The sequence below is a fragment of the Physella acuta genome, unplaced genomic scaffold, assembly GCF_028476545.2.
Source record: "Physella acuta isolate Inbredline_101_S28 unplaced genomic scaffold, ASM2847654v3 ptg001256l, whole genome shotgun sequence".
Lineage (NCBI taxonomy): Eukaryota > Metazoa > Mollusca > Gastropoda > Physidae > Physella > Physella acuta.
In genome coordinates this window covers 206489-228906 of record NW_026732771.1, presented here as the reverse complement: position 1 = coordinate 228906, position 22418 = coordinate 206489, and the positions used below count along the sequence as shown (strand labels likewise).

The window sequence follows — 22418 nt, the reverse complement described above, 5'->3', positions numbered from 1 at the left end:
AATAGCCTTCACATCTCAAAACATGATTATCGTTAAATTTATATTCATTATTTTTAGCACATTGTTGATTTAACTAACCTAAACAGCTGAAAATAAAAATCTAAAACTTTAAAATAAAATGTTTCAAATTAAAAATATGTTGTAAACAAAATGTTAAAAAACTTTAGCTTTTCTTGTCCTAATTACAGAAGTTTAAATTTTTTTTATTTACTTATCGTGTTAAACTTACAAAAAAAGTTATGAGACCTTCAGTTTGTTTTAAGATTGAAAGTTATTATAATATAAATAAATACATCAATAAAAGTATCACATTTAGTTGGTCAAAACAGTCAAATAAAACACTCCCATGTTTTAAGTTTCAGATCACATTTCATTGGTCAGATAATTCAATGAACATTCCCACATTTACATCACATTTCACTGGTCAGATCATTTAATAAACAGCCTCAGATGTACAGATCACATTGGTCATAACATTCAACCCCCCCCCCCCTCCCCACTGTTATTTCACTCTCTCTACTCAGGTACTCTCCCATCTGTGTGACTCGTGTCAAACTTCAGCTGGTTCTGACTGTGGGTCAAGATTTGATTCTTGTCTTTTCTTTGTCAAGGTGTTCAGGCCCTGACTGCACTCAGACAGGTGTACCTGCAACACAAGGTTCAGGGTGGTAAAAAACTGTACTTGTACAGTACTTCAATACATGCAAACTTTAACCTTTTTCATTACATCAATATAAGCAAGGTTTAACCTTTTTCATTACATCAATATAAGCAAGGTTTAACCTTTTTCATTACATCAATATAAGCAAGGTTGAACCTTTTTCATTACATCAATATAAGCAAGGTTTAACCTTTTTCATTACATCAATATAAGCAAGGTTGAACCTTTTTCATTACATCAATATAAGCAAGGTTTAACCTTTTTCATTACATCAATATAAGCAAGGTTTAACCTTTTTCATTACATCAATATAAGCAAGGTTGAACCTTTTTCATTACATCAGTATAAGCAAAATAAAACCTTTTTCATTACATCAATACAAGCAAAATTAAACCTTTTTCATTACATCTAACCACGCAAGGTTTAACCTTTTTATTCCCATAACACAGGCAAACTTTAATTTTTTTTATTCCCGACAAACTTTAAGCCACAATATTTAGAATTAAAAATCTAATGTAAATCTTTTCATTTCCTCCCATTTTTAAAACTTAAGGAAAACTTAACCGATTCATAATTTTAAAATTAATTTTCCTCAACCTGTTAAAACTATCTTTCAAAGCAATGAGTAAAATAATGTAACTAACCATAAAATTTTTGCTGCCAAAGTATGGGCGATCTAATGATCCATCATTTAAGTCCCGATCTTCATAGAAACACAGCAACAAGGCATCAATAACCATCTGGGGAAAGGAATATGAACAGTTAAAAAAATATTTTTACAAAATTAAACATAGGTAGTAGTCTCCCCTTTTTCAAAGTAGAACCGTGAAATGAAAATTTTAAAATGCTAACTAGATATTTCATCATATTGGATCTAATTTTCTGTGGTTTTTTTTTTAAAGGTGATCAGGTAATCAAGCATATGATTGCTAATCCTTAAGTCTCAACACGGGTTATGAGTTTGAGTCTATAGGACATCCTAGCTTTGATATAGGTAGGCTACTCAGGCCAGGGAAAGTAAAACAGCAGGGTTTATTGTTGACCACAAAGTCATTTCATATGAAATAGATAAACTCTACTTCATCTACCACTGACCTTCAAACCTGAAAGCTAGGTTAGACCTGATACTTTTAAAAAAAAAACAACAGAAAATACTAAAATTTTGCATTATCAGTGATTTATAGTATTTATAATTTAAAATATAACTTGATTCTAGATATCTTATTTGAATCACAGTCAAGCCTTGAATTTAAAAAACATAATTTAAATTACAATTTTAATTTGAAACAAATTAAGTTAATTGTGCGTCACAATGATAAAATTACCTCATAAACTGAGAGGAAGCAGTGAGCAATGAAATATGAAAATATTGCCACTAGAAGAACAGGAACAGCATAGAAATGAAGATCTTCCTGACTCTGAAAAAGAGAAAAAAAGAATTCTTGATAAATTTAATTGAGCACCAAAAACAAGAGCTCATTCTATTACATTAACAAGATTTTCAGTTTCATTTTTTTTTATTCACATTTTAATTTTTTTTTTAAAGAAAATTTTAACTTGCATTTTTTTTACTTTTTAAGGCTAAATATTTATTTTAAAAATGTGTTGAACATTTTCTTTTATTGCTATTTTTCTGATATAAAAACAAACGAAATTTGAAATTAAAAAAATAAAATAATTAGAAATAAATCTGTCAAAATATCACCAGTAGCTCAACAGTGAGGGCAGGTACTGACCTTGAACCAGATGACCCCCACAGAAGTTGTAGCTGCCATGACTGCAAGTTTACTGAGCAGCAGAACAAATTCACCAATGCTGTTCATGGCTGTCACTCTGAAAGCATTCCCTGCCAGCACATAGTAGCCCTGCAGGAGAGAGTACAAAGTTGTCATCCACACAACATCTTCGGCTGCATCAGCAGTCTCATTTTTCTATGTGCATCTCACTTGATTAGCACAAGGCACCATAAATTGGTGCTTATTAATGTGTTGTAGGATGAAATAGAGCAGATGTTTGCTGGTATTAGTACCCTAACCCTGAACTTAATCTTGTCCATAACTCAGATGCTAGTATAGACTCAAATCATAACACTATATCTGATACCAAAACAAAACAAACCCTTAAAGGGGTTTAATGAAAGCAAGTAAAAAATGAACTCTTCTTTCTTCTTCTTTGTTCTTAATTATTTGTGTTGAAGGGGATCGAGATTTATCTGCCAGTGGGTTCGAACTCGAGACTTTCTTCGAATTTATCAACCATGAGCTTTTTGCCGACTCGACCACACCTCCAACACAATTAAGCGTTACGTGTCAACTGGTTATGCGCCATTGAGGCCATTGACTCCGATTTCAGCCTGCTTTTCTTTTATGGATTTGCTTCCATAGCCTTTGTCGAAGCAAGAACAAACTACAAGGCAGCAGTTGTTTAATTTTGGAGTTGTCTCTCCTAGAAGAGTGGCTGTCCCCAGCTAATGAGCCTCATCTGCCCGAGAAAAAATGAACAATTTATTAGGATAAAGTGAATCAACTCACCTTTCTGGCTGATGTGCATAAATTTTTACCACTGACAGCTGTTAAGTAAAAAAAAAATTTCAAGTTGTTAGAGAAAAAAAGTCAGTTATATTTTACGTTGTACGTGCTAGGCAACTATCCTATTCTGAAAAAAAAAGGAGTAAGACCATACACTTACCAACTATTGTATATGCATAAGCGTTGAGGTAGCGCAGGCACTTTTCTACACAACAGCAGCAACAGCAACATTTAATGCAACCACTGCTGCACTGGTTGTCAGAGTTGACCAACCTGTGAGAACAGAATTACGTCATTTAAGTACAAATTATTCACATGTATAATAATGGATACATTTAATTAAAATATAAAAATTACATTTTATACACAGTTTAAAGTCAATAAAAAATTGAAGTCTATTTCTGTTTTGGAAAATATTAATACAATGCACAGTTTTTAATTTCAATGTAGGACAAAAATTAACAGTAGGATCAGATATCTTATACAACCCACGTAATTGAGTTAAGATATAACCAGGTTATTGTGCTTGAACCTTTTCCCTTCCCATTTACAATGTGTAAATGTATAAAAAAATTACCCAACAGCCTGACAAGGGACTAAGTATTTAACAAACTAAGTTATAAGTAGATCTCTACCCAGCTCCAAGTCAAGTAGGAAACTTACTTTTTGTGTAAAAACATGAGAATCATCCTGGGTATTTTCACCAACGTCAGGACCAAAGCTCCAAATGCAACAGACCCTTGGTGAAACACAATCAATCTGCCAATGTTGCCAATGATGGGAAATCCCAACTGGCTTTTGTCTCTGAAAAAACAACAATTTAAAAAGTTCATTAGAAACAGGCATTTAAGAAAATAAAGTTACTCTACGCAAAGGAAGGGGCAATGATTTTGCAATAATAGCTTGAAAAAAATAACATTGCAATTCTATAATGTAGAAACACTAGCTTTTTCAAAACTAATCTATTTTAATTGTATTTTCAAATTTCACTGATCTGTATGCTTATATTGTGTCTATTTATTTACATATGTGACAGATCAGTTAGACACAAATCTTAAACAAATCCAAAGTCAATGCTACCTTTAGATTATGTGACTGTACCACACAGATTTCTACAAGCACCTACTCACCTAGTAAAGTACCAGCGTGCAACAGCTCCGGAAACCACAAAAGACTGGCAAGCCATAATGTACTCGCTGACCCAGAAGAGCCCCACTAGATGGTACCACCAAAAGTAGGTCACTGTCTCATGTTCTTTGAAGACAACATAGCTGTGTTCTGTTACAACTGGTGTTTCTATGAACAAAAGAGGACATTTAAACTTATTTCATTGGTTCATCTCATCCTGATATTTTAATTGACAAAAAAAGTGATTCATCTGACTCAACAATTTTTTTTGGAGATATTTACTTGTGAACCTTCACTATTGGGGGACGGTATAGTCGAATGGTAGAGCGTTCAGATACTAGCTCAATGGTCTCGAGTTCAGATCTCAGGACTGTGGGATGTACCTGAGTCCACCCAGCTTTGATGGATACCTGACTGATGTTGGGGAAAGTAAATGCAGCTGGGCATAGTGCTCATTACACTATCCCTTCATATGCCAAGGTCAAGAAACGTGAACTCTACTTTACCTGCCCTATGGATACTTAGGATCTTAAAGTGCAATTTTACTTTACCTTCCCTATTTGGCATGCTTATATATAGATGTTCTATTTTACAGGCCACCATTTTGTCAAATATATTTCCCATTTAAATTTATCAACTCATTATGACCACACACCAACTATAAAACGACCCCTCCAGCTGTAGAGTGACCAGTCACCAGCTACTTACCAGCTGTGGAGATGAATGCCAGCACCGTGACCCAGTAGACAAAGAACATGAGCAGAAGCAGAAACGTCCACAGGGGTTGTATGAGCAGCAGTGGCATGGCTGAGACACAGGCTCCGGCCTCTTGGAACAATGTCACCACGAAGTGGATCCTCTTACGCATGGCCAACAAAATTAGAGTCAGGATCACCTGAATACAAGATTTATTTATTTATATCAGTAACTAATTGCAGTCTCAAATATTGTAACAAGTAATTAAAATTCACATTATTGTTTGGCTTCAGTAAGAAAAGTTATTTTTTAAACTTCCTTAAAAAGTTGTAAAAAAAAAACAACCTACACAGCCTATCATTATTTTTATGTTCATTCATTTCAGCTTACAAACCCATCCTAGAACTATTAAAGTGTCACACTTAAAGTAAAAATTTTGAAGGTATTAAAACAAACTCACAGTTAGAGCAGTTGCCACAACAGAGAAACACATGAAAGCTTTTTCACTGTTGACGTCAACATCCAACAGAGGAATCTTGAGACGTTCCTCGCGGTCCAGCTTATTCTTATTGCTGATAAAAGTCCACCAGGTGAAGGCAGTGCCCACTGAGATAAAATAAATCAATAAAAACTTTCTTAATACAAGGTTGGTTTTGGATGTAGATTATGTTTGTCTTTATTGTAAGCTTTACCCTTACAATCTATGTTATTAATAACATGTTAGTCTTTAATAATTTGGATACTTTTTACCATTTTTGTATAATTAATAAAATGTTAACTTCTAGAATTCGTTATAAAATGTCAACTTGTATTAAAACTAAAACCTTTTAATGTCAGTCGTCATTAGTGGCGTACTGAGAGTTAGGCAGGATACTTTATTGTGGTAGGGGCTATCAATTTATTCCCATTAGGATCAAATCTCAGAACAAATAGATTTTTTATTAATTAATTTTTAATTAGAAAATTTTTTTTCTTCGGTATTATGTTACATGAGTGGCCTGTGTTATGAGAGTTGTTTGAATGACATACACATTACATAAAATATACATCATGTGTATCATTTTACATGATAACAATTTCAGCTTTTAATAAAAAATAAACGTGTCAGGTTTTTGCATGTTAAATCTCATTGAAGACAGCTAATGTTACAAAAAATTAATCCTATTACCAGACTAATTATGAAAGTAGATCTTAAACAATGCTTTAGAAAAAATAAACTTTTAAAATCCTGTAGGCCTACATCAATTTGACAGTACTGACATAGCGACATACAACAGGTTCTTTACTAGATTTAGAGTTCTCTTCAAATTAAATTGCTATTTAACAAAATTCATACTTCTCTTGCTATAATTAATAAAGACAGTTTTTCAAACTGGAGGTATATAATGATGTACAACAAGACCTTTTATTAGGTTGATAGAACTCAATAATAATTATTATTATTCCATTTGAACAAGTAATCCATTATATTACAATTAGAAGAAAACTATAAAATCCAGTATTGCTATGTAGTAGGACGGACAGGGTTCTAGTTCTAAGATAAAAATCAACTACTGCAAAAAAAAACTTCGAGAAAATTATTTAGATTTACTTATATCCTATTGATTCTTTTACGTATTAAAATTAGACAATGATTCCGAAACTTTACCCATGCTTGACAGATTAAAGAGTTTAAACACTAGCCACGCTAGAAGTATTATTATTTAAATCCCAATGACACCTTTGAGCCCAGATCAAACTCTACTAAAGCCAGCCATCTGTAATGACCACTTACCCATGCCAGCCAGCACAGCCAGGGCCACAATGAGCCACACCACCAGAGAGGCCAGGAACCGGATAAGCAGCACCATTAAAACAGAGAAAGCTGGGGAAGAAAATGTATTAACATCATTGAATTATTCAAGCCCTGGTGCTGATGTTTTCAGACTGCTCTAATTCTATGGTCAGTGTGTGTAGCACAAGTCTTCCAACTAGGAGTACATTTCTACAGCGAATCATTCTTAGTCTTTAAAGCGTGGTGGCAGACAAAATTGATTTTAACTACGTAGGATGTTTTTGCAAGTAGATATAAATATATTATAATCGTGACAGGTGTACAGAAAAAGTACAAGCTGTGAAATGGCAGAATGTAAAGTTGAGGAAAATTTCTTTTCTTTACATTCGGCTCGACAAGCTGAAGTGTACGGTTGAGATTGTATTTTTAACAAAATGCTTGCCTGTCATCGTAAATAATGAGCTTCTTTGTTTATTGGTGACATTTTTAATACAAAACTTGGATGACTAAATCATTAACAGTTAGATCTAATTATGTTCCATTACTTTTAAGATGTCTTGGTGTACTTTACTTTTAAAATTATAAGTGAGATATTTTGCCATTTTGTTTAAATCAAAGTTGATCACATAGGTTTGCTTAAATTTCTCTCAAAAAATATTTACATATCAATATCAAGAACCTAGGATAACCCAAAAAAGTTAGTGGCCAGAGTTATTGCTGAAAGAGCTGGGGTTAGCAGCCATGTAATAACTTAATGCTAGCAAAGAATTGGATTAATTTAAAAAACTTTCTCTTCCTACATGTACAGGGTTTGCAGAAAAAAAAACTATTTTAAATGTAACCACAGTGATCTGCCCATTATCTGAACCAACAATGACATTAATCCATGCATAAAAAACCAACTCACAAGTAAAAACCCAATTCTATGGTGGGATTTAGCCTGTTTGAGCTAGCTCAACAAAAACCACTTCTAAAATTGTTTCTAATTCATCAAATGGATTCCCCACCGTGGTTGCAATATTTATTTATATGATTTGTTCCATCAAAACTTTTTTTATTTTCTAAACATAATCTAGCACTCCTTGAACTATATAATCCAGCTTAGCCGAGATTATGCAGTAGTCTGTAAGGATTTGATTGAAAAAAAAAACCTCACCCATTATCAATATCACAATATTTTCTTTTGTATAATTTAAAAACATCAAAAAAAAAGAAGATCAAAACAAGCTAGAATTAAAATATTTCATGTTTTTCACCCACTCTATCTCAGTTTGACATTTTTAATAATAGTTAGCCATCAATACTAGTCATGTGGCATGCTTACACAACACTAAATAATTATATTACTCCAGAGCAGCTATCTTGGGAATTTATATTCTAAACAAAATTATTCCCCAATAAGATTTCATTTTTAAAAATGTAAGTTATCTTCTCTTGAGTGTGGTTAAAAGCTAGATCATTATTAAGAGTTCTTTAAAAACCATTTTAAATTATTGTAAAGAGGAAAAAAATATTAATGAATGCTTAACTCCGATATCCAGATGAATGGAATAAAAAAGGTTTTGGCATTTAACCATCATGCAGCATCAGGCACAAATAAATTTTATATCAGACAGATATAACCTGATATCAAGAATATCTATCACTATCTTTGAACCAAATATCTATCACTATCTTTAAACTGAATGTGTATCACTATCTTTAAACTGAATATCTATCACTACCTTAAAATTGAATGTGTATCACTATCTTTAAACTGAATATCTATCACTACCTTAAAACTGAATGTGTATCACTATCTTTAAACTGAATATCTATCACTACCTTAAAACTGAATGTGTATCACTATCTTTAAACTGAATATCTATCACTACCTTAAAACCAGGCCCTGACTAAGCCACTCCAAAAAAATCCAACCTAAAACATATCCTAATTCTTAACATAACCAAACCTCTATCGGAACACACGAAAAAAAAACCACAACTGATTAATATTATTAAATCTATAAGTTAATTACAACTCTGAATAAAATTATGTTATTTATTTTTGTTAAAAATGTTTTCATTGTTTTATGTTCAAATTTAATTAAGAAATAAAATTAGACATAAAAATTTGCCTTAGCGCTAAAAGCTTGATGCATTTAAAAAAAAATACAAAAAATAATGGCTTCTATTCAATTCAAAAACTTAGTGCTAAATATCTGCAATGTGGAAACTGCATAGTATTAGTATGATGTTAAATGTGATAAGTCTTGACGATCATTTCATTTTAAGTTTCTAGGTTTGTACAATGATTCCTACATCTCTAACAGACTCTTTTGTGTATGTATATATGTATATAATTATTTAGGTCTTATTATATATTAGCCTATACATATATGTAAATATAAGAGATTCAAAGAATACACCCTACATAAAATTAATAGAATCATTGTAGCCAGTAGGTATCCATAATCCATCATTAAGACCATCATCATAAGCAAAGAAGAGCACCATAAAACAAACATCAGGCCCCATCTAGCAGAACCAAAGTCTAATCAGTACAAATATCTGACAAGATCAAAGTCTTGATTAAACCAGGATGATTCCTGAGCCGCTGAAGTTACATTGTCTGATGGTTTTACTCTGAGAAACCTTGAGGCTCTTCTGATCAATGAGGCCCGTATTGATCCACCAGACGTGGACACAATCTTATGTGTTTTTTTTTTTCAAAGACATCTTGGCATGACTATATTAGCTCAGGGACTGACTTAGTGTTAGAAAAAAAACACAGACTTAAGGGGAAAAAGCTGATAATGGTACCAAAATATTGGAACATTTGCAAAAAAAAATTTTCAACTGTTCATTTTGAAATAATATAGTTCCAAAACCTATTTAAACAGCTTTTTAGAAAATATAACAAAATAACATGTAATAATGAAGCAATTAGATAATTTAGTTATAAATTACTAACTTAAAAAATTGTGATTTAAAGCTGGGACACACGGGGTGGGGGAGGTGAAGGGGGGTGAAAGGGGGTGGCTCAGTGAAAAAACTGTACTATGAATGTAAAAAAAAAAAATCCAGAACCTTTGTTCCCCCCCCCTTTCTAGTTCCACACACTCAAGGAAAAATTAAGCAATGGACTAGCCATATGATCTGATATATATTTCAAAAGCAATGAACTCAGATACCAGTAGCCTGGATTGTACCAACAAATAAAACCTGAGATTTTTTTTTTAACAATTCCAACCAAAAGCTCACTTACCAACAGCCACAAAACATAGTGCGATGACAATATTCCAGCTGGCGTATAGGTCTCTAAGAACAATCTGGAAGATGTTGCTCTTGTTGATGTGAGCAATGATGTTGTTGTCTATGTTTTTTTCACGCCAGCCTTTAATGTTTGGCATGTCTCGAGGGATGCAGTGATTCATCAAGGATTCACTAAAAAAACAAAAACATACTCACTGTTTTCTTTTATATTGACAAACCATCAGAATTTTTGAGAAATCTAATCAATCATTCACATATTCTCAACAAGTGAATTTCAAAACTCTGAATTGTCATAGTGCCTTTTGAATTTTTGTTTCCAGAAGGGGATAGTGAAAAATAAATTGTTATTTTTAGATGGTAAAAATATTGAATAATATTTTTATAAGCCTAAGATTACAATTAAAAAGGAAACAAATACTGAAAACTTTTTTGACTGTTAACTCTAAACTTGTAAAAATACAAACATGCTAGAAAAAAATAAAAGCATTGCATGAAATCTAAACCAACAAAAATTATCTAAAGTAAAACGTTTTTGTGAAGGCTAGTAATGAAATGAAAGCCGAGCTGAATTTTTCAATCCTGTGGGAATAGCATTTCCCTTACCTTTTTCTCACAGGTAGAACGGGGCACGGCCCATGGAGGCTGCTGTTGATGTACAGGTAAGCAGTTAAGTCAATGTCATAACGACATAAAAGGGACCCAGTCTGTTGGGAGAATTCATACACATTCATGGGCTTTTCCAGATCAATATCAGGACACTTGTTTACGCAGATCCTCATGGAGGAGTCTATTTCCTCAATGTTCATGAAGAACAAATGCCTGTTAAAACATCAAGAGAACATTGTTAACAGGAGTTAATGCCTTCTACAGCTACAACATCCTGGAAAAAAATTTATTACAGGGAGATAAGAAATGTCAGACAAGAAGTTTAAATGAGATTTGTTTTTAACTACAACTAGGTATACATGCTTTTATTACTAAAAAACCTAAATCTGTTTACTTGTAACTAGATCTTATCAATTGCTGAATAAAGATTGTAATAAAAAATATCAAAGATCTCAACTGAAAAACAAAACTGTTTATTTAAGTTTATTAGAGATGATTGCCAATAAAAAAAAAAAAAAAAAAAATGAACTATGTAAAATAAGTCATGTCTTTAAAACTTAACCTTAACCCAAACAATGAGATATATAGATGGTATTGAGAATCACCATAAGAAAGTTTTACGGTTATAGATAGGCAATTGAGCTACATTACTCAAGGACATTATTTTTGTGATCTAAAAGTTCTATCAGGGAGCAGCATCAAGCTTGTGTGGGTAGACAGGGCAGTGTGTCCTAAAGGGCAAATTTGTTCTGTATAAACATATAAATGGTGGCTGGGGAGAAGTGTTTGCAAAGTCAAGAGTTTTCCATATAGGATAGATCTAGATCTGAATATATATTGCCAATATAAACTGGCAGCAAAACCAAAGTCCACTTAGGGTGTGGAACTATTAAACACTGAACATTTTTACTCAACATTTTCCAACAACCCATCACAGGTTATTCAGCTACACAGATATAACTTTGTAACATTCACTAACATTTACCAACCTAAGCTTGACAGCTGTAAAATGTGTGAAAATGTGCCAGAGACAAAAACATGTGAACAATTTCACAGCAAGTCAGTCACATGAATGCCATGCTCTGGTTTGACTTCCCCTAATCAACTGGGAAATTCCAGTGCCACATCTGTTTAAACCCCTGACCTGCGCAGTAGGTCTGGTGTACTTTTCTTATGGTGGGAAATTTATTTTTTCAAGAAACAGTTTTACATGTCCTAAAAGTTTTTTTGTAGTTCAAGGTTCAAAAATGTATACAGAACTAGTTAAAAATATTTTTTGACATTATAACAAAGTAAACAATTGGTTTTAATTTTTTTAAAGAATATTGGTAGTGTATTTAAGCAAGAAATGTATAAACAATATCTATTACGCTCATAGCATAGGATTATTAGAAAGACTAGATAGGAAAACAAGAAGAAGTATATGATACCAGTGTCTAATAATGCCACAATTGGAATCTTCTGAAAAAAGGGGTGTTAAATTACTGGTAGTAAACTATAGCTCTGACAAAAACTTAATAGTTTCAATGCTAAACATCTTGCTCAACCCAAAATTTAACATAACCCTAACCCTAATTCTGACCTTAACACTAAACCTAATAGGCCTATTATTTTACTAACAACCTATTTACTATTTTTAGAGGAGTCCTTTGTCTGACTTTGTTAACAGGGGAATAATCATAAGAAGCTATTACCTAGAGCTCTTTAATGAAATCTTGTAGCACTTGATCAGAAAAAAACTGCCATCAAAAACACACAATGCAAATATTACTTACGGCCTGCCTTTGAGGTTACGTCCGGAGAATTTGACTCCTGCTATGGCTCTGTCGGAGTTGTCTTCATCGCAGGTGTTACCAAAGCTGTCAGTACCATAGACCAGGCGGAAAGGGTCGCCTTTGCTGATTGAGAAGGCCGCTATGAAGATCTGCAAAAGACAAAAGAAAATCTTTTATTTAGATCATCATAGGTCTATGTGATTGTTTCAAGATTAAAAAGGAGTAGTAGGGTTGAAATGAAACATAGATCTGTGTCCAAAAAAAATAATTGAAAGTAGGTCCTAAACAAATTAAGTTTCCATTTTGTAAGCTAAAGGCCAATTGAGTTAAGCCACTAGATTTCATTAAAAATAAAAAATAAACTGTGGCCATGTGCACCCTCATGATGGGGGTGGGGGGGGGGGGTCAAATCATAGTCAAATGTATGAGGAAATATACAAACTTTCATTTGAATTTTTTCTCAGCAAGTTTAATTCTTTCACTGATTAATAAACTGTGGATGTCAAGCCAACCATGTTTTTCTTTAAAAAAAAAAAAATTTACATTTTGAAGTTGGCTGTAGACTCATTATAGACTATAGAGTAGGCCTATAGACTATATTTTTTTATTTACCTGTGGGCCTGTTAAAGATTGACTAAAGTCACGTTAACTATTTCACTTTATTAAGTCATTGTTTGGGGGGGGGGGGGGGGGGGGTGCAGGCAATTATCAACAGCTGTTTGAACATTCGCCAGTGATTGGCTGTCAATAGGAAAAACATTCCGTAAACGGTCGTAAACCCGTTCTAAAACTGATACCCCCCCCCCCCCCCCCCCCCGAAAAGATGCCTGGAAGAAACTCTCTGGATAATAGGATAATACACCCATTATTTTATTAGGCTAAGGGTTGCTAGGTTTAGACTGAGTGATAGGCCTACCTGTAAACATTTCGATACATTTTACCAGCGATCTTTTTAAGAAAAGAAATTTTGCAGCCAATTGAGAACTAGATCTAGATCTATAAAAAAAAAAAGTTAGCCCTGGAGGTTTTACGTTCCATCTTTCACCCACATGTTAGCCAAAGAAAAAACCCCAGATGTCTACGTAGATCTACGGATGTTTTAAATAGCATTTTTATCTACGGAACATTTAAAATATTTTTTTATTTTTTTTTATAATGAAGTTATGTTAATAGCCTATCTCAAAATTCATAGGCAAATTATTTTTAAATGTAAAGTTCGAAACCTGCACTATCACATCTTACTGGGTTTTTTAGTGTGCTGCTATGGTTACGATGACGCACATTTACAAAACTCTAGCTAGTCCAAGCCTACTCATCAGTTTCAACAGTTACAGAGTTAATAAACTTAAAACAATTGCTTTGATGTATCATCTAATCTACTTTAATCATTGTATAAACAAAAAAATGTTCACAGAATGAAATTAATTCTCAACACCTTTACATTTTTTTTCTAGTCTAACGTTTACGTAACCCGACGGGTGGATTTTTTCAGGTGACATTCTGTTTAGCGCCAAACAAATAGCCTACCTGAGAGGGAATAAGAGAAAATAATTACAACCCACCATACAAAGAGGAGTTGCATTAACAGTGCGATGTGTTTACATCAATTTAGACCCCCCTAAAATTATATCAGTCGGGCTTTGTGAATTCCTCTCCGGATCGATTTAGCGGTGTTTGGATGCGATCTTTTGTAACGGGAGATAAATGGTTTATCAACACCGTTAGATCAGTATTTTTTTTTGCCGCCCTAATCGTGACTAGGCGAGTAGCAGGACTTGGCAAAACAACGCTAGCATAGAAGGGCGATAATCAATGGTTATTTGTTCCACAAACGTTTGCTGACGGGGTTAGAAGCCAGGAGGTATGGTTTAAAAAGTTTCGTCAAATATTGCTCGGAAAAATAGCCGGCTTTTATCTGTGCAAGCAAAGTCACGTGATATTCAGACATTTTGAAAACGGCCAAATTAAACATTATGTCACTACGCTTAGCAACAAATGGCTTTTAACCTGTTTGAAGTGCTCTTATCAAATCAGATAGAGGATGGGATTTTTGTTTTTAAATTTAAACATCAAAATCGTTAATTGCGGGGCATCAATAAATAGAAACACATTTAAAAGGGTTAGTTCAAACCGTATGCCTGCTAGATTCTACATACCTGCCAATTAGATCTAGAGATCTAGATCTATACTATATTAGGTATTACTTGTGGTGGGCTGGACCGCCGGGTCACCAGGGAACTTCTGGTGTGGGCCGCTAGGATCGGTGATGTAATGGACCATGTGCAATTAGTGCTTTGATTTAAAAAAAAAATCCCTATTAATTTTGTCGTTTTGTTATTGTTGTGTATTTCAATTTGAAAAGTGCCCCGTGAATTTTGTAGACATCAGTCCTCAGTCTTAGATTTAAAAAAAATGACACGATGCAATTTTAAGCCAGGTGGGGATCGCTTTAATCTATACCCGGGCCGCTAGGGCACGGCCATTTCACCCCTGGATATAGGGCTACCCATAGAGCTTAAAATTTGAACACAAAAACCGATTCCTACCATAGAGTTCTCTCCCTTTCTGTATAATCTAGTTGCTGTCATATTATCAACGTTGTGTTATAAACTTTACAAATAAAGTTGATTCCTTTTATTATTTCTTCTCACGATCGAGCGCATTTCAAAACACAAAACATTTTTTTTTTAAAAACTTGGGTTTAAATGGCTTAATCTTTATGGACTGACGTCTCTCTGGGTTACCGATTAAATTAAAACAAAATTACCTCCCCTTCACAGACCGGTGCCCTTGGTAACTCGCCCAGCATAGCGATACTTTTCTCAGCTTTCGATCGCTGGGTTAAGGTTAGGGTTAGGCTAACACCCGCATGTTGTGGTTAGGATCTAAATTACAGAAGCGCAGCAGCCGCCTGATACATTGTAACGGAAACGTTTCTAGCCCCCCCCCCCCCCCCCCCACCCCTCATGACTAGCAATTGTGAGCTAACATTGCCCGAGGGATCGATCATAATCCCCAGCCAAAGACCAGCGACTCACTGCTGAGTTGGTTATGCTCTTTATTTGCCATTAGTGGTTATCAATGTCCAGTGGCGTAGGTAGGATGTTTGTCTTGTGGGGGTGGGGGATTGGGAGGGGGTCAATTTTTCCTCCTCGCACATATACACCCCCCCCCCCACACACACATACACTTAAACACACGTTACGTAAGGATTTGAAATTTTGATATTGTAAGCTTCAAGTGACACGACCCCCCCCCCCCTACCGTCGCCAGCTGCTGTACGTAACGTGACAACCCCCTTAACATCATCCTTGTCTACGCCACTTTCAATGTCTAACATTCGTTACTGTTGTTATCAATGGCCAGCGTTTGATTGTTATCAGTACCCATCATTTGTTGTCATCAAAGCCTAGCATTAATGTATCGCATACATTATATAACACGAGAGGCTAGGTGGGTGGTTAATTTTTTGTTACAGTGTGTTATTTGGGGTAGATGATGTATGTTATAAAACACCATCTTAGATTAGATTTCTATTTCTTATTCCACAGTTCTTCTTCTATATAGAACAGTTGAAAAACATCTAGATCTAGACTCTAGTATTACTGGTAAGAAAAATTCGAAAGTAACCGACACCATATACAGCATAAGTATCAAATCCACCTGTTGGTTTTGGTTTTATCGCTTGAGTAGATTTAGTATAGTATTAGGGTTTAGATCACTGATGGAACTTTATTTTTGAGTTATATAAAGCATAATCACGTGATGGTAATTTATTTTTGAGTTATATAAAGCACCATCCCGTGATGGAGATTTATTTTTCAGTTATATAAAGCATAATCACGTGATGGTAATTTATTTTTCAGTTATATAAAGCATAATCACGTGATGGTAATTTATTGTTTGCGAGTTCGTAGCGAACACCAGGTGTACGTCGTGTTATTTACTGTTGGCGCTATACCCCGATAACTACGTAATTGGCTGAATTTATCTGTAGCATGCACCCTCAAAAACAGTTAGTGACATTTAGAGGATAGGGGCTAGAGGATATTTCTTTTTATTGGTGGTTTACTATCCCATGCTTTTAGTTTTGGCTGACTGTAAGTTTAGGTATCGCGTGAACGAATTCTATTTTTAGTCATTAGTTACCTAAAATATACTTTAACATTGATCTGGAAATCGAACGTAGACGCCAATGATGGTTGTGATGTCATACCAAGCTGCGTTTGCAAATTTTTTAAATTGAATTTTACTTAAAGGAGAGGGGTGTTGGTGATGGTGGTGTGAGTTATAAATAAACACGCGCCTGCGCAGTTGACGATGCACCCCCCCCCCCCCCCTCTTCCGTCATTTTCTATTCTGGGCCCACTCCCTACCGCCCCAAACAAATTGTCGACCATTATAACATCATGCAGAGATTAGCCATCGTCAAATGTCAGATGCCAAGAGCTGTTTGATGCAAGTCAAATCGACTATTTTTTTTTAAACCAACACCATTACTTCTTGTTTCTAGACCGTCCGCGCACGTTGTCCCCACCCTCCCCGCCCCGAGAGAGAAACAACGATCCGTTTGGCCGTGCAGTGGAGTAATCAGTGTCTAAACATAGATATAAATCTCGCCAAGGTTCTCCGATTGTTGCCTGCATCAAGGTATTATCCCCCTTCATGCGAGATCGCCCGGACAATTTGTGTGGCTCTAGCCGGCTGTAGTCCAGCACGCGATGTCTCGCGTCATGTACAAGCTAACGACACAATTGTCGTGGCCGGAGTGGAGACGTCTTATTTTTATGTTATCGCGAGATGCGCTGCACGCTATGTTGTTACCGGGTTGAGATCCGCTGGTGCCGACAAATAAATGTCGGAACAAAACACGGTAAATTATCTCAGCTGGGGGAGGGTGTGGTTCGGTGGGGGGACGGGGGGGGGGGGGGGGGGGGGGCACTCGTACGTCATGTTTCGCAACTGTCAATCAATGATCCAACCTTCTGGTAAAAAAATAAATTACGTAACAGACGTCATCAGGTTAGAGTCAATTTGTGGATTCTTGTGTCATATCAAGTTTTGAAGCTTTTGGTTTCTTTTTTGTTCTGGTAAAAAAAGATTTGAATACATGATAAAACAAGTTTTTTTTTTTTTTAAAAGGGGCGTCTGGTAATTAGTACTGTATTGTATGTTACGTATTTGGAGTAAAGTATTTACAGACCTAACCATAATCCATCAGGGTATATTCCATAGTTTAATTTTAAGTACTTACAAAACTTCACCCTAACCCACTAGGAGATATTTGCTGTGTATCCCGTAGTTTGGAGTAACGTGAGAACCAAATGTAACCCTAACCCATCATAGAATAGGTGCTGGGTGTCCTAAAACTCAGCTCGTCACATCTAAACCTAACCTGTACTCTAACTTGGATAGTGGAGACTGTCTCTATTAGTAATAATTACCACAGCTAATGCTCTAACCCTGGCCACGTAACAATAACCGTATCGGGTAGGCCTGCTTGAAGTAATGCAGCTTGATAGCACGAAGAGAGTAGCTCAATGGACGCTAGACCAATGACATCAACGTACTCAGCCAGACAGGACTACGTTGTCCAGATATGCCGACACAGGACACATACAGACGCTAATTGACTTATATGTTGGTTGATTGCTCTGGAAGAGGCTAAGTGTCACTGACACAGGTAAAATGTCATGCAATTTATTGCTCTGGAGTTGGCCAAATACCGCTGACAGAGGCTAGTTGTCACGGACAGAGGCTAGTTGTCACGGACAGAGGCTAGTTGTCACGGACAGAGGCTAGTTGTCACGGACAGAGGCTAGTTGTCACGGACAGAGGCTAGTTGTCACGGACAGAGGCTAGTTGTCAGAGGCTAGTTGTCACGGACAGAGGCTAGTTGTCAGAGGCTAGTTGTCACGGACAGAGGCTAGTTGTCAGAAGCTAGTTGTCACGGACAGAGGCTAGTTGTCACGGACAGAGGCTAGTTGTCAGAAGCTAGTTGTCACGGACAGAGGCTAGTTGTCACGGACAGAGGCTAGTTGTCACGGACAGAGGCTAGTTGTCACGGACAGAGGCTAGTTGTCACGGACAGGGGCTAGTTGTCACGGACAGAGGCTAGTTGTCAGAGGCTAGTTGTCACGGACAGAGGCTAGTTGTCACGGACAGAGGCTAGTTGTCACGGACAGGGGCTAGTTGTCACGGACAGAGGCTAGTTGTCAGAGGCTAGTTGTCACGGACAGCGGCTAGTTGTCACGGACAGAGGCTAGTTGTCACGGACAGGGGCTAGTTGTCACGGACAGAGGCTAGTTGTCACGGACAGAGGCTAGTTGTCACGGACAGCGGCTAGTTGTCACGGACAGAGGCTAGTTGTCACGGACAGAGGCTAGTTGTCACGGACAGAGGCTAGTTGTCACGGACAGAGGCTAGTTGTCACGGACAGAGGCTAGTTGTCACGGACAGAGGCTAGTTGTCAGAGGCTAGTTGTCACGGACAGCGGCTAGTTGTCACGGACAGAGGCTAGTTGTCACGGACAGGGGCTAGTTGTCACGGACAGAGGCTAGTTGTCAGAGGCTAGTTGTCACGGACAGAGGCTAGTTGTCACGGACAGCGGCTAGTTGTCTGGGGCATAGGCTAGTTGTCACGGACAGCGGCTAGTTGTCAGAGGCTAGTTGTCACGGACAGCGGCTAGTTGTCACGGACAGAGGCTAGTTGTCACGGACAGAGGCTAGTTGTCAGAGGCTAGTTGTCACGGACAGCGGCTAGTTGTCACGGACAGAGGCTAGTTGTCACGGACAGGGGCTAGTTGTCACGGACAGAGGCTAGTTGTCAGAGGCTAGTTGTCACGGACAGCGGCTAGTTGTCACGGACAGAGGCTAGTTGTCACGGACAGAGGCTAGTTGTCACGGACAGAAGCTAGTTGTCACGGACAGAGGCTAGTTGTCACGGACAGAGGCTAGTTGTCACGGACAGAGGCTAGTTGTCAGAGGCTAGTTGTCACGGACAGAGGCTAGTTGTCACGGACAGAGGCTAGTTGTCACGGACAGAGGCTAGTTGTCACGGACAGAGGCTAGTTGTCACGGACAGAGGCTAGTTGTCACGGACAGTGGCTAGTTGTCACGGACAGAGGCTAGTTGTCAGAAGCTAGTTGTCACGGACAGAGGCTAGTTGTCACGGACAGAGGCTAGTTGTCACGGACAGCGGCTAGTTGTCACGGACAGAGGCTAGTTGCCAGAGGCTAGTTGTCACGGACAGAGGCTAGTTGCCAGAGGCTAGTTGTCACGGACAGAGGCTAGTTGTCAGAAGCTAGTTGTCACGGACAGAGGCTAGTTGTCACGGACAGAGGCTAGTTGTCAGAGGCTAGTTGTCAGAGGCTAGTTGTCAGAGGCTAGTTGTCACGGACAGAGGCTAGTTGCCACGGACAGAGGCTAGTTGTCACGGACAGGGGCTAGTTGTCACGGACAGAGGCTAGTTGTCACGGACAGCGGCTAGTTGTCACGGACAGAGGCTAGTTGTCACGGACAGGGGCTAGTTGTCACGGACAGAGGCTAGTTGTCAGAGGCTAGTTGTCACGGACAGAGGCTAGTTGTCACGGACAGCGGCTAGTTGTCACGGACAGAGGCTAGTTGTCACGGACAGCGGCTAGTTGTCACGGACAGAGGCTAGTTGTCACGGACAGCGGCTAGTTGTCACGGACAGCGGCTAGTTGTCACGGACAGAGGCTAGTTGTCACGGACAGCGGCTAGTTGTCACGGACAGAGGCTAGTTGTCACGGACAGAGGCTAGTTGTCACGGACAGAAGCTAGTTGTCACGGACAGAGGCTAGTTGTCACGGACAGAGGCTAGTTGTCACGGACAGAGGCTAGTTGTCACGGACAGCGGCTAGTTGTCACGGACAGAAGCTAGTTGTCACGGACACGGACAGAGGCTAGTTGACACGGACAGAAGCTAGTTGTCACGGACACGGACAGAGGCTAGTTGTCACGGACAGAGGCTAGTTGACACGGACAGAAGCTAGTTGTCACGGACACGGACAGAGGCTAGTTGACACGGACAGAAGCTAGTTGTCATGTACATTGGTTTATTGCCCTGTGTCTGGCTAAGTGCTCCTTGAGACTAGATTGGTTGCGTTATAAAGTCGCAACCCGTGCACGTTTTATCGAGTTTTATCAGGCGGAAATGGGTGGGGCGTTGGTGTTTCTGTGCAGTAGTTAGACGGCATACGTGTCTGTGTGTATGTGTGTGTGTGTGTACGGGTGAGGCGTTGGTGTTTCTGTACACGACTCATGAGCAAGTTCTTGTGCGGGGCACCATCAAGACACCACCGTGTTTGGTGATCAGCACCGCAAGTCATTTCAGTAGACACCACCAGTCATACACCACCAGTTATACACTATCAGTCATACACCACCTGTCATACAACACCAGTTATACACCACAACCACAAGTCATCTCAGTAGACACCACCAGTCATACAACACCAGTCATACACCACAACCACAAGTCATCTCAGTAGACACCACCAGTCATACACCACAACAACAAGTCATCTCATTAGACACCACCAGTCATACACCACCAGTCATCTCAGTAGACACCACCAGTCATACACCACAACAACAAGTCATCTCATTAGACACCACCAGTCATACACCACAACCACAAGTCATCTCAGTAGACACCACCAGTCATACACCACAACCACAAGTCATCTCAGTAGACACCACCAGTCATACACCACAACAACAAGTCATCTCATTAGACACCACCAGTCATACACCACCAGTCATCTCAGTAGACACCACCAGTCATACACCACAACAACAAGTCATCTCATTAGACACCACCAGTCATACACCACAACCACAAGTCATCTCAGTAGACACCACCAGTCATACACCACAACCACAAGTCATCCCAGTAGACACCACCAGTCATACACCACCACCACAAGTCATCTCAGTAGACACCACCAGTCATACACCACAACCACAAGTCATCCCAGTAGACACCACCAGTCATACACCAGCACCACAAGTCATCTCAGCAGACACCACCAGTCATACACCACCAGTCATCTCAGTAGACACCACCAGTCATACACCACAACAACAAGTCATCTCAGTAGACACCACCAATCATACACCACCAGTCATCTCAGTAGACACCACCAGTCATACACCACAACAACAAGTCATCTCAGTAGACACCACCAGTCATACACCACAACAACAAGTCATCTCAGTAGACACCACCAATCATACACCACCAGTCATCTCAGTAGACACCACCAGTCATACACCACAACAACAAGTCATCTCAGTAGACACCACCAATCATACACCACCAGTCATACACCACCACCATAAGTTATCTCAGTAGACACCACCAGTCATACACCAGCACCACAAAATTGACTTTTCAAACACAACATCTTTCTCCCAGCACAGATCGAACCCATGTGATTCTGTGTATCGATCCCCATCCCACCCTGCGATTACAACGCCACGCTACAGCTATTTCTACCATCCCCGGCAATTTGAAAAAAAAAATACAATGACGTTGGTACAATAATTAGCCGATAGATCTGCCATCTTTAAAAGGATTCCCTGGTTTAAAAATAATCTCCATCGTGACGAACGCCGGAGTTAAGTAGAATTTAATAACCAGGAAGGCATAGATCGTATGCTTGAAATAAACGAGCAAATGATAGCAGACAAGTAGTTATCATCGATTTATGCCATGAGGGTACTCCTAACTGTGCTTCGTGCGTAAACAACTTAGCTAAATCCAACTTCATAGCTGGGGATATCCTCGAATCGAAAGTCTATTTATAGAAACGTCCTTTTGTACTTGGACAATTTTGACCAGAGAATCCCCGAGTTCTCCTACATTAAAGATTACAAAAATAAAACATTCCAAAAATAGAATCGCCGGTATTTCAAAACATATTACATTTTTAATAGAACCATATAAAAATTATCTTAAGAGATGGGGAGC

At 37.9% G+C, this 22418-nt stretch overlaps 1 protein-coding gene across 1 annotated transcript in view; it reads right to left on the bottom strand.

Moving 5' to 3' along the window:
- Positions 1–488: 488 nt before the first annotated feature.
- Positions 489–22418, bottom strand: part of LOC131957683 (choline transporter-like protein 1) — a 53384-nt gene continuing 31454 nt past the window's right edge. The window contains exons 4-17 of the mRNA XM_059322424.1: positions 12423–12571; positions 10645–10860; positions 10034–10212; positions 6788–6877; positions 5474–5619; positions 5026–5212; positions 4320–4485; positions 3853–3993; positions 3350–3462; positions 3193–3230; positions 2398–2526; positions 1987–2079; positions 1306–1401; positions 489–646 (exon numbers count right to left, since the gene is read on the bottom strand). Coding sequence (XP_059178407.1) covers positions 551–646; positions 1306–1401; positions 1987–2079; positions 2398–2526; positions 3193–3230; positions 3350–3462; positions 3853–3993; positions 4320–4485; positions 5026–5212; positions 5474–5619; positions 6788–6877; positions 10034–10212; positions 10645–10860; positions 12423–12571 — 1839 coding nt within the window. The 3' untranslated portion in view covers positions 489–550. The remainder of the gene's footprint in view (positions 647–1305; positions 1402–1986; positions 2080–2397; positions 2527–3192; positions 3231–3349; positions 3463–3852; positions 3994–4319; positions 4486–5025; positions 5213–5473; positions 5620–6787; positions 6878–10033; positions 10213–10644; positions 10861–12422; positions 12572–22418) is intronic.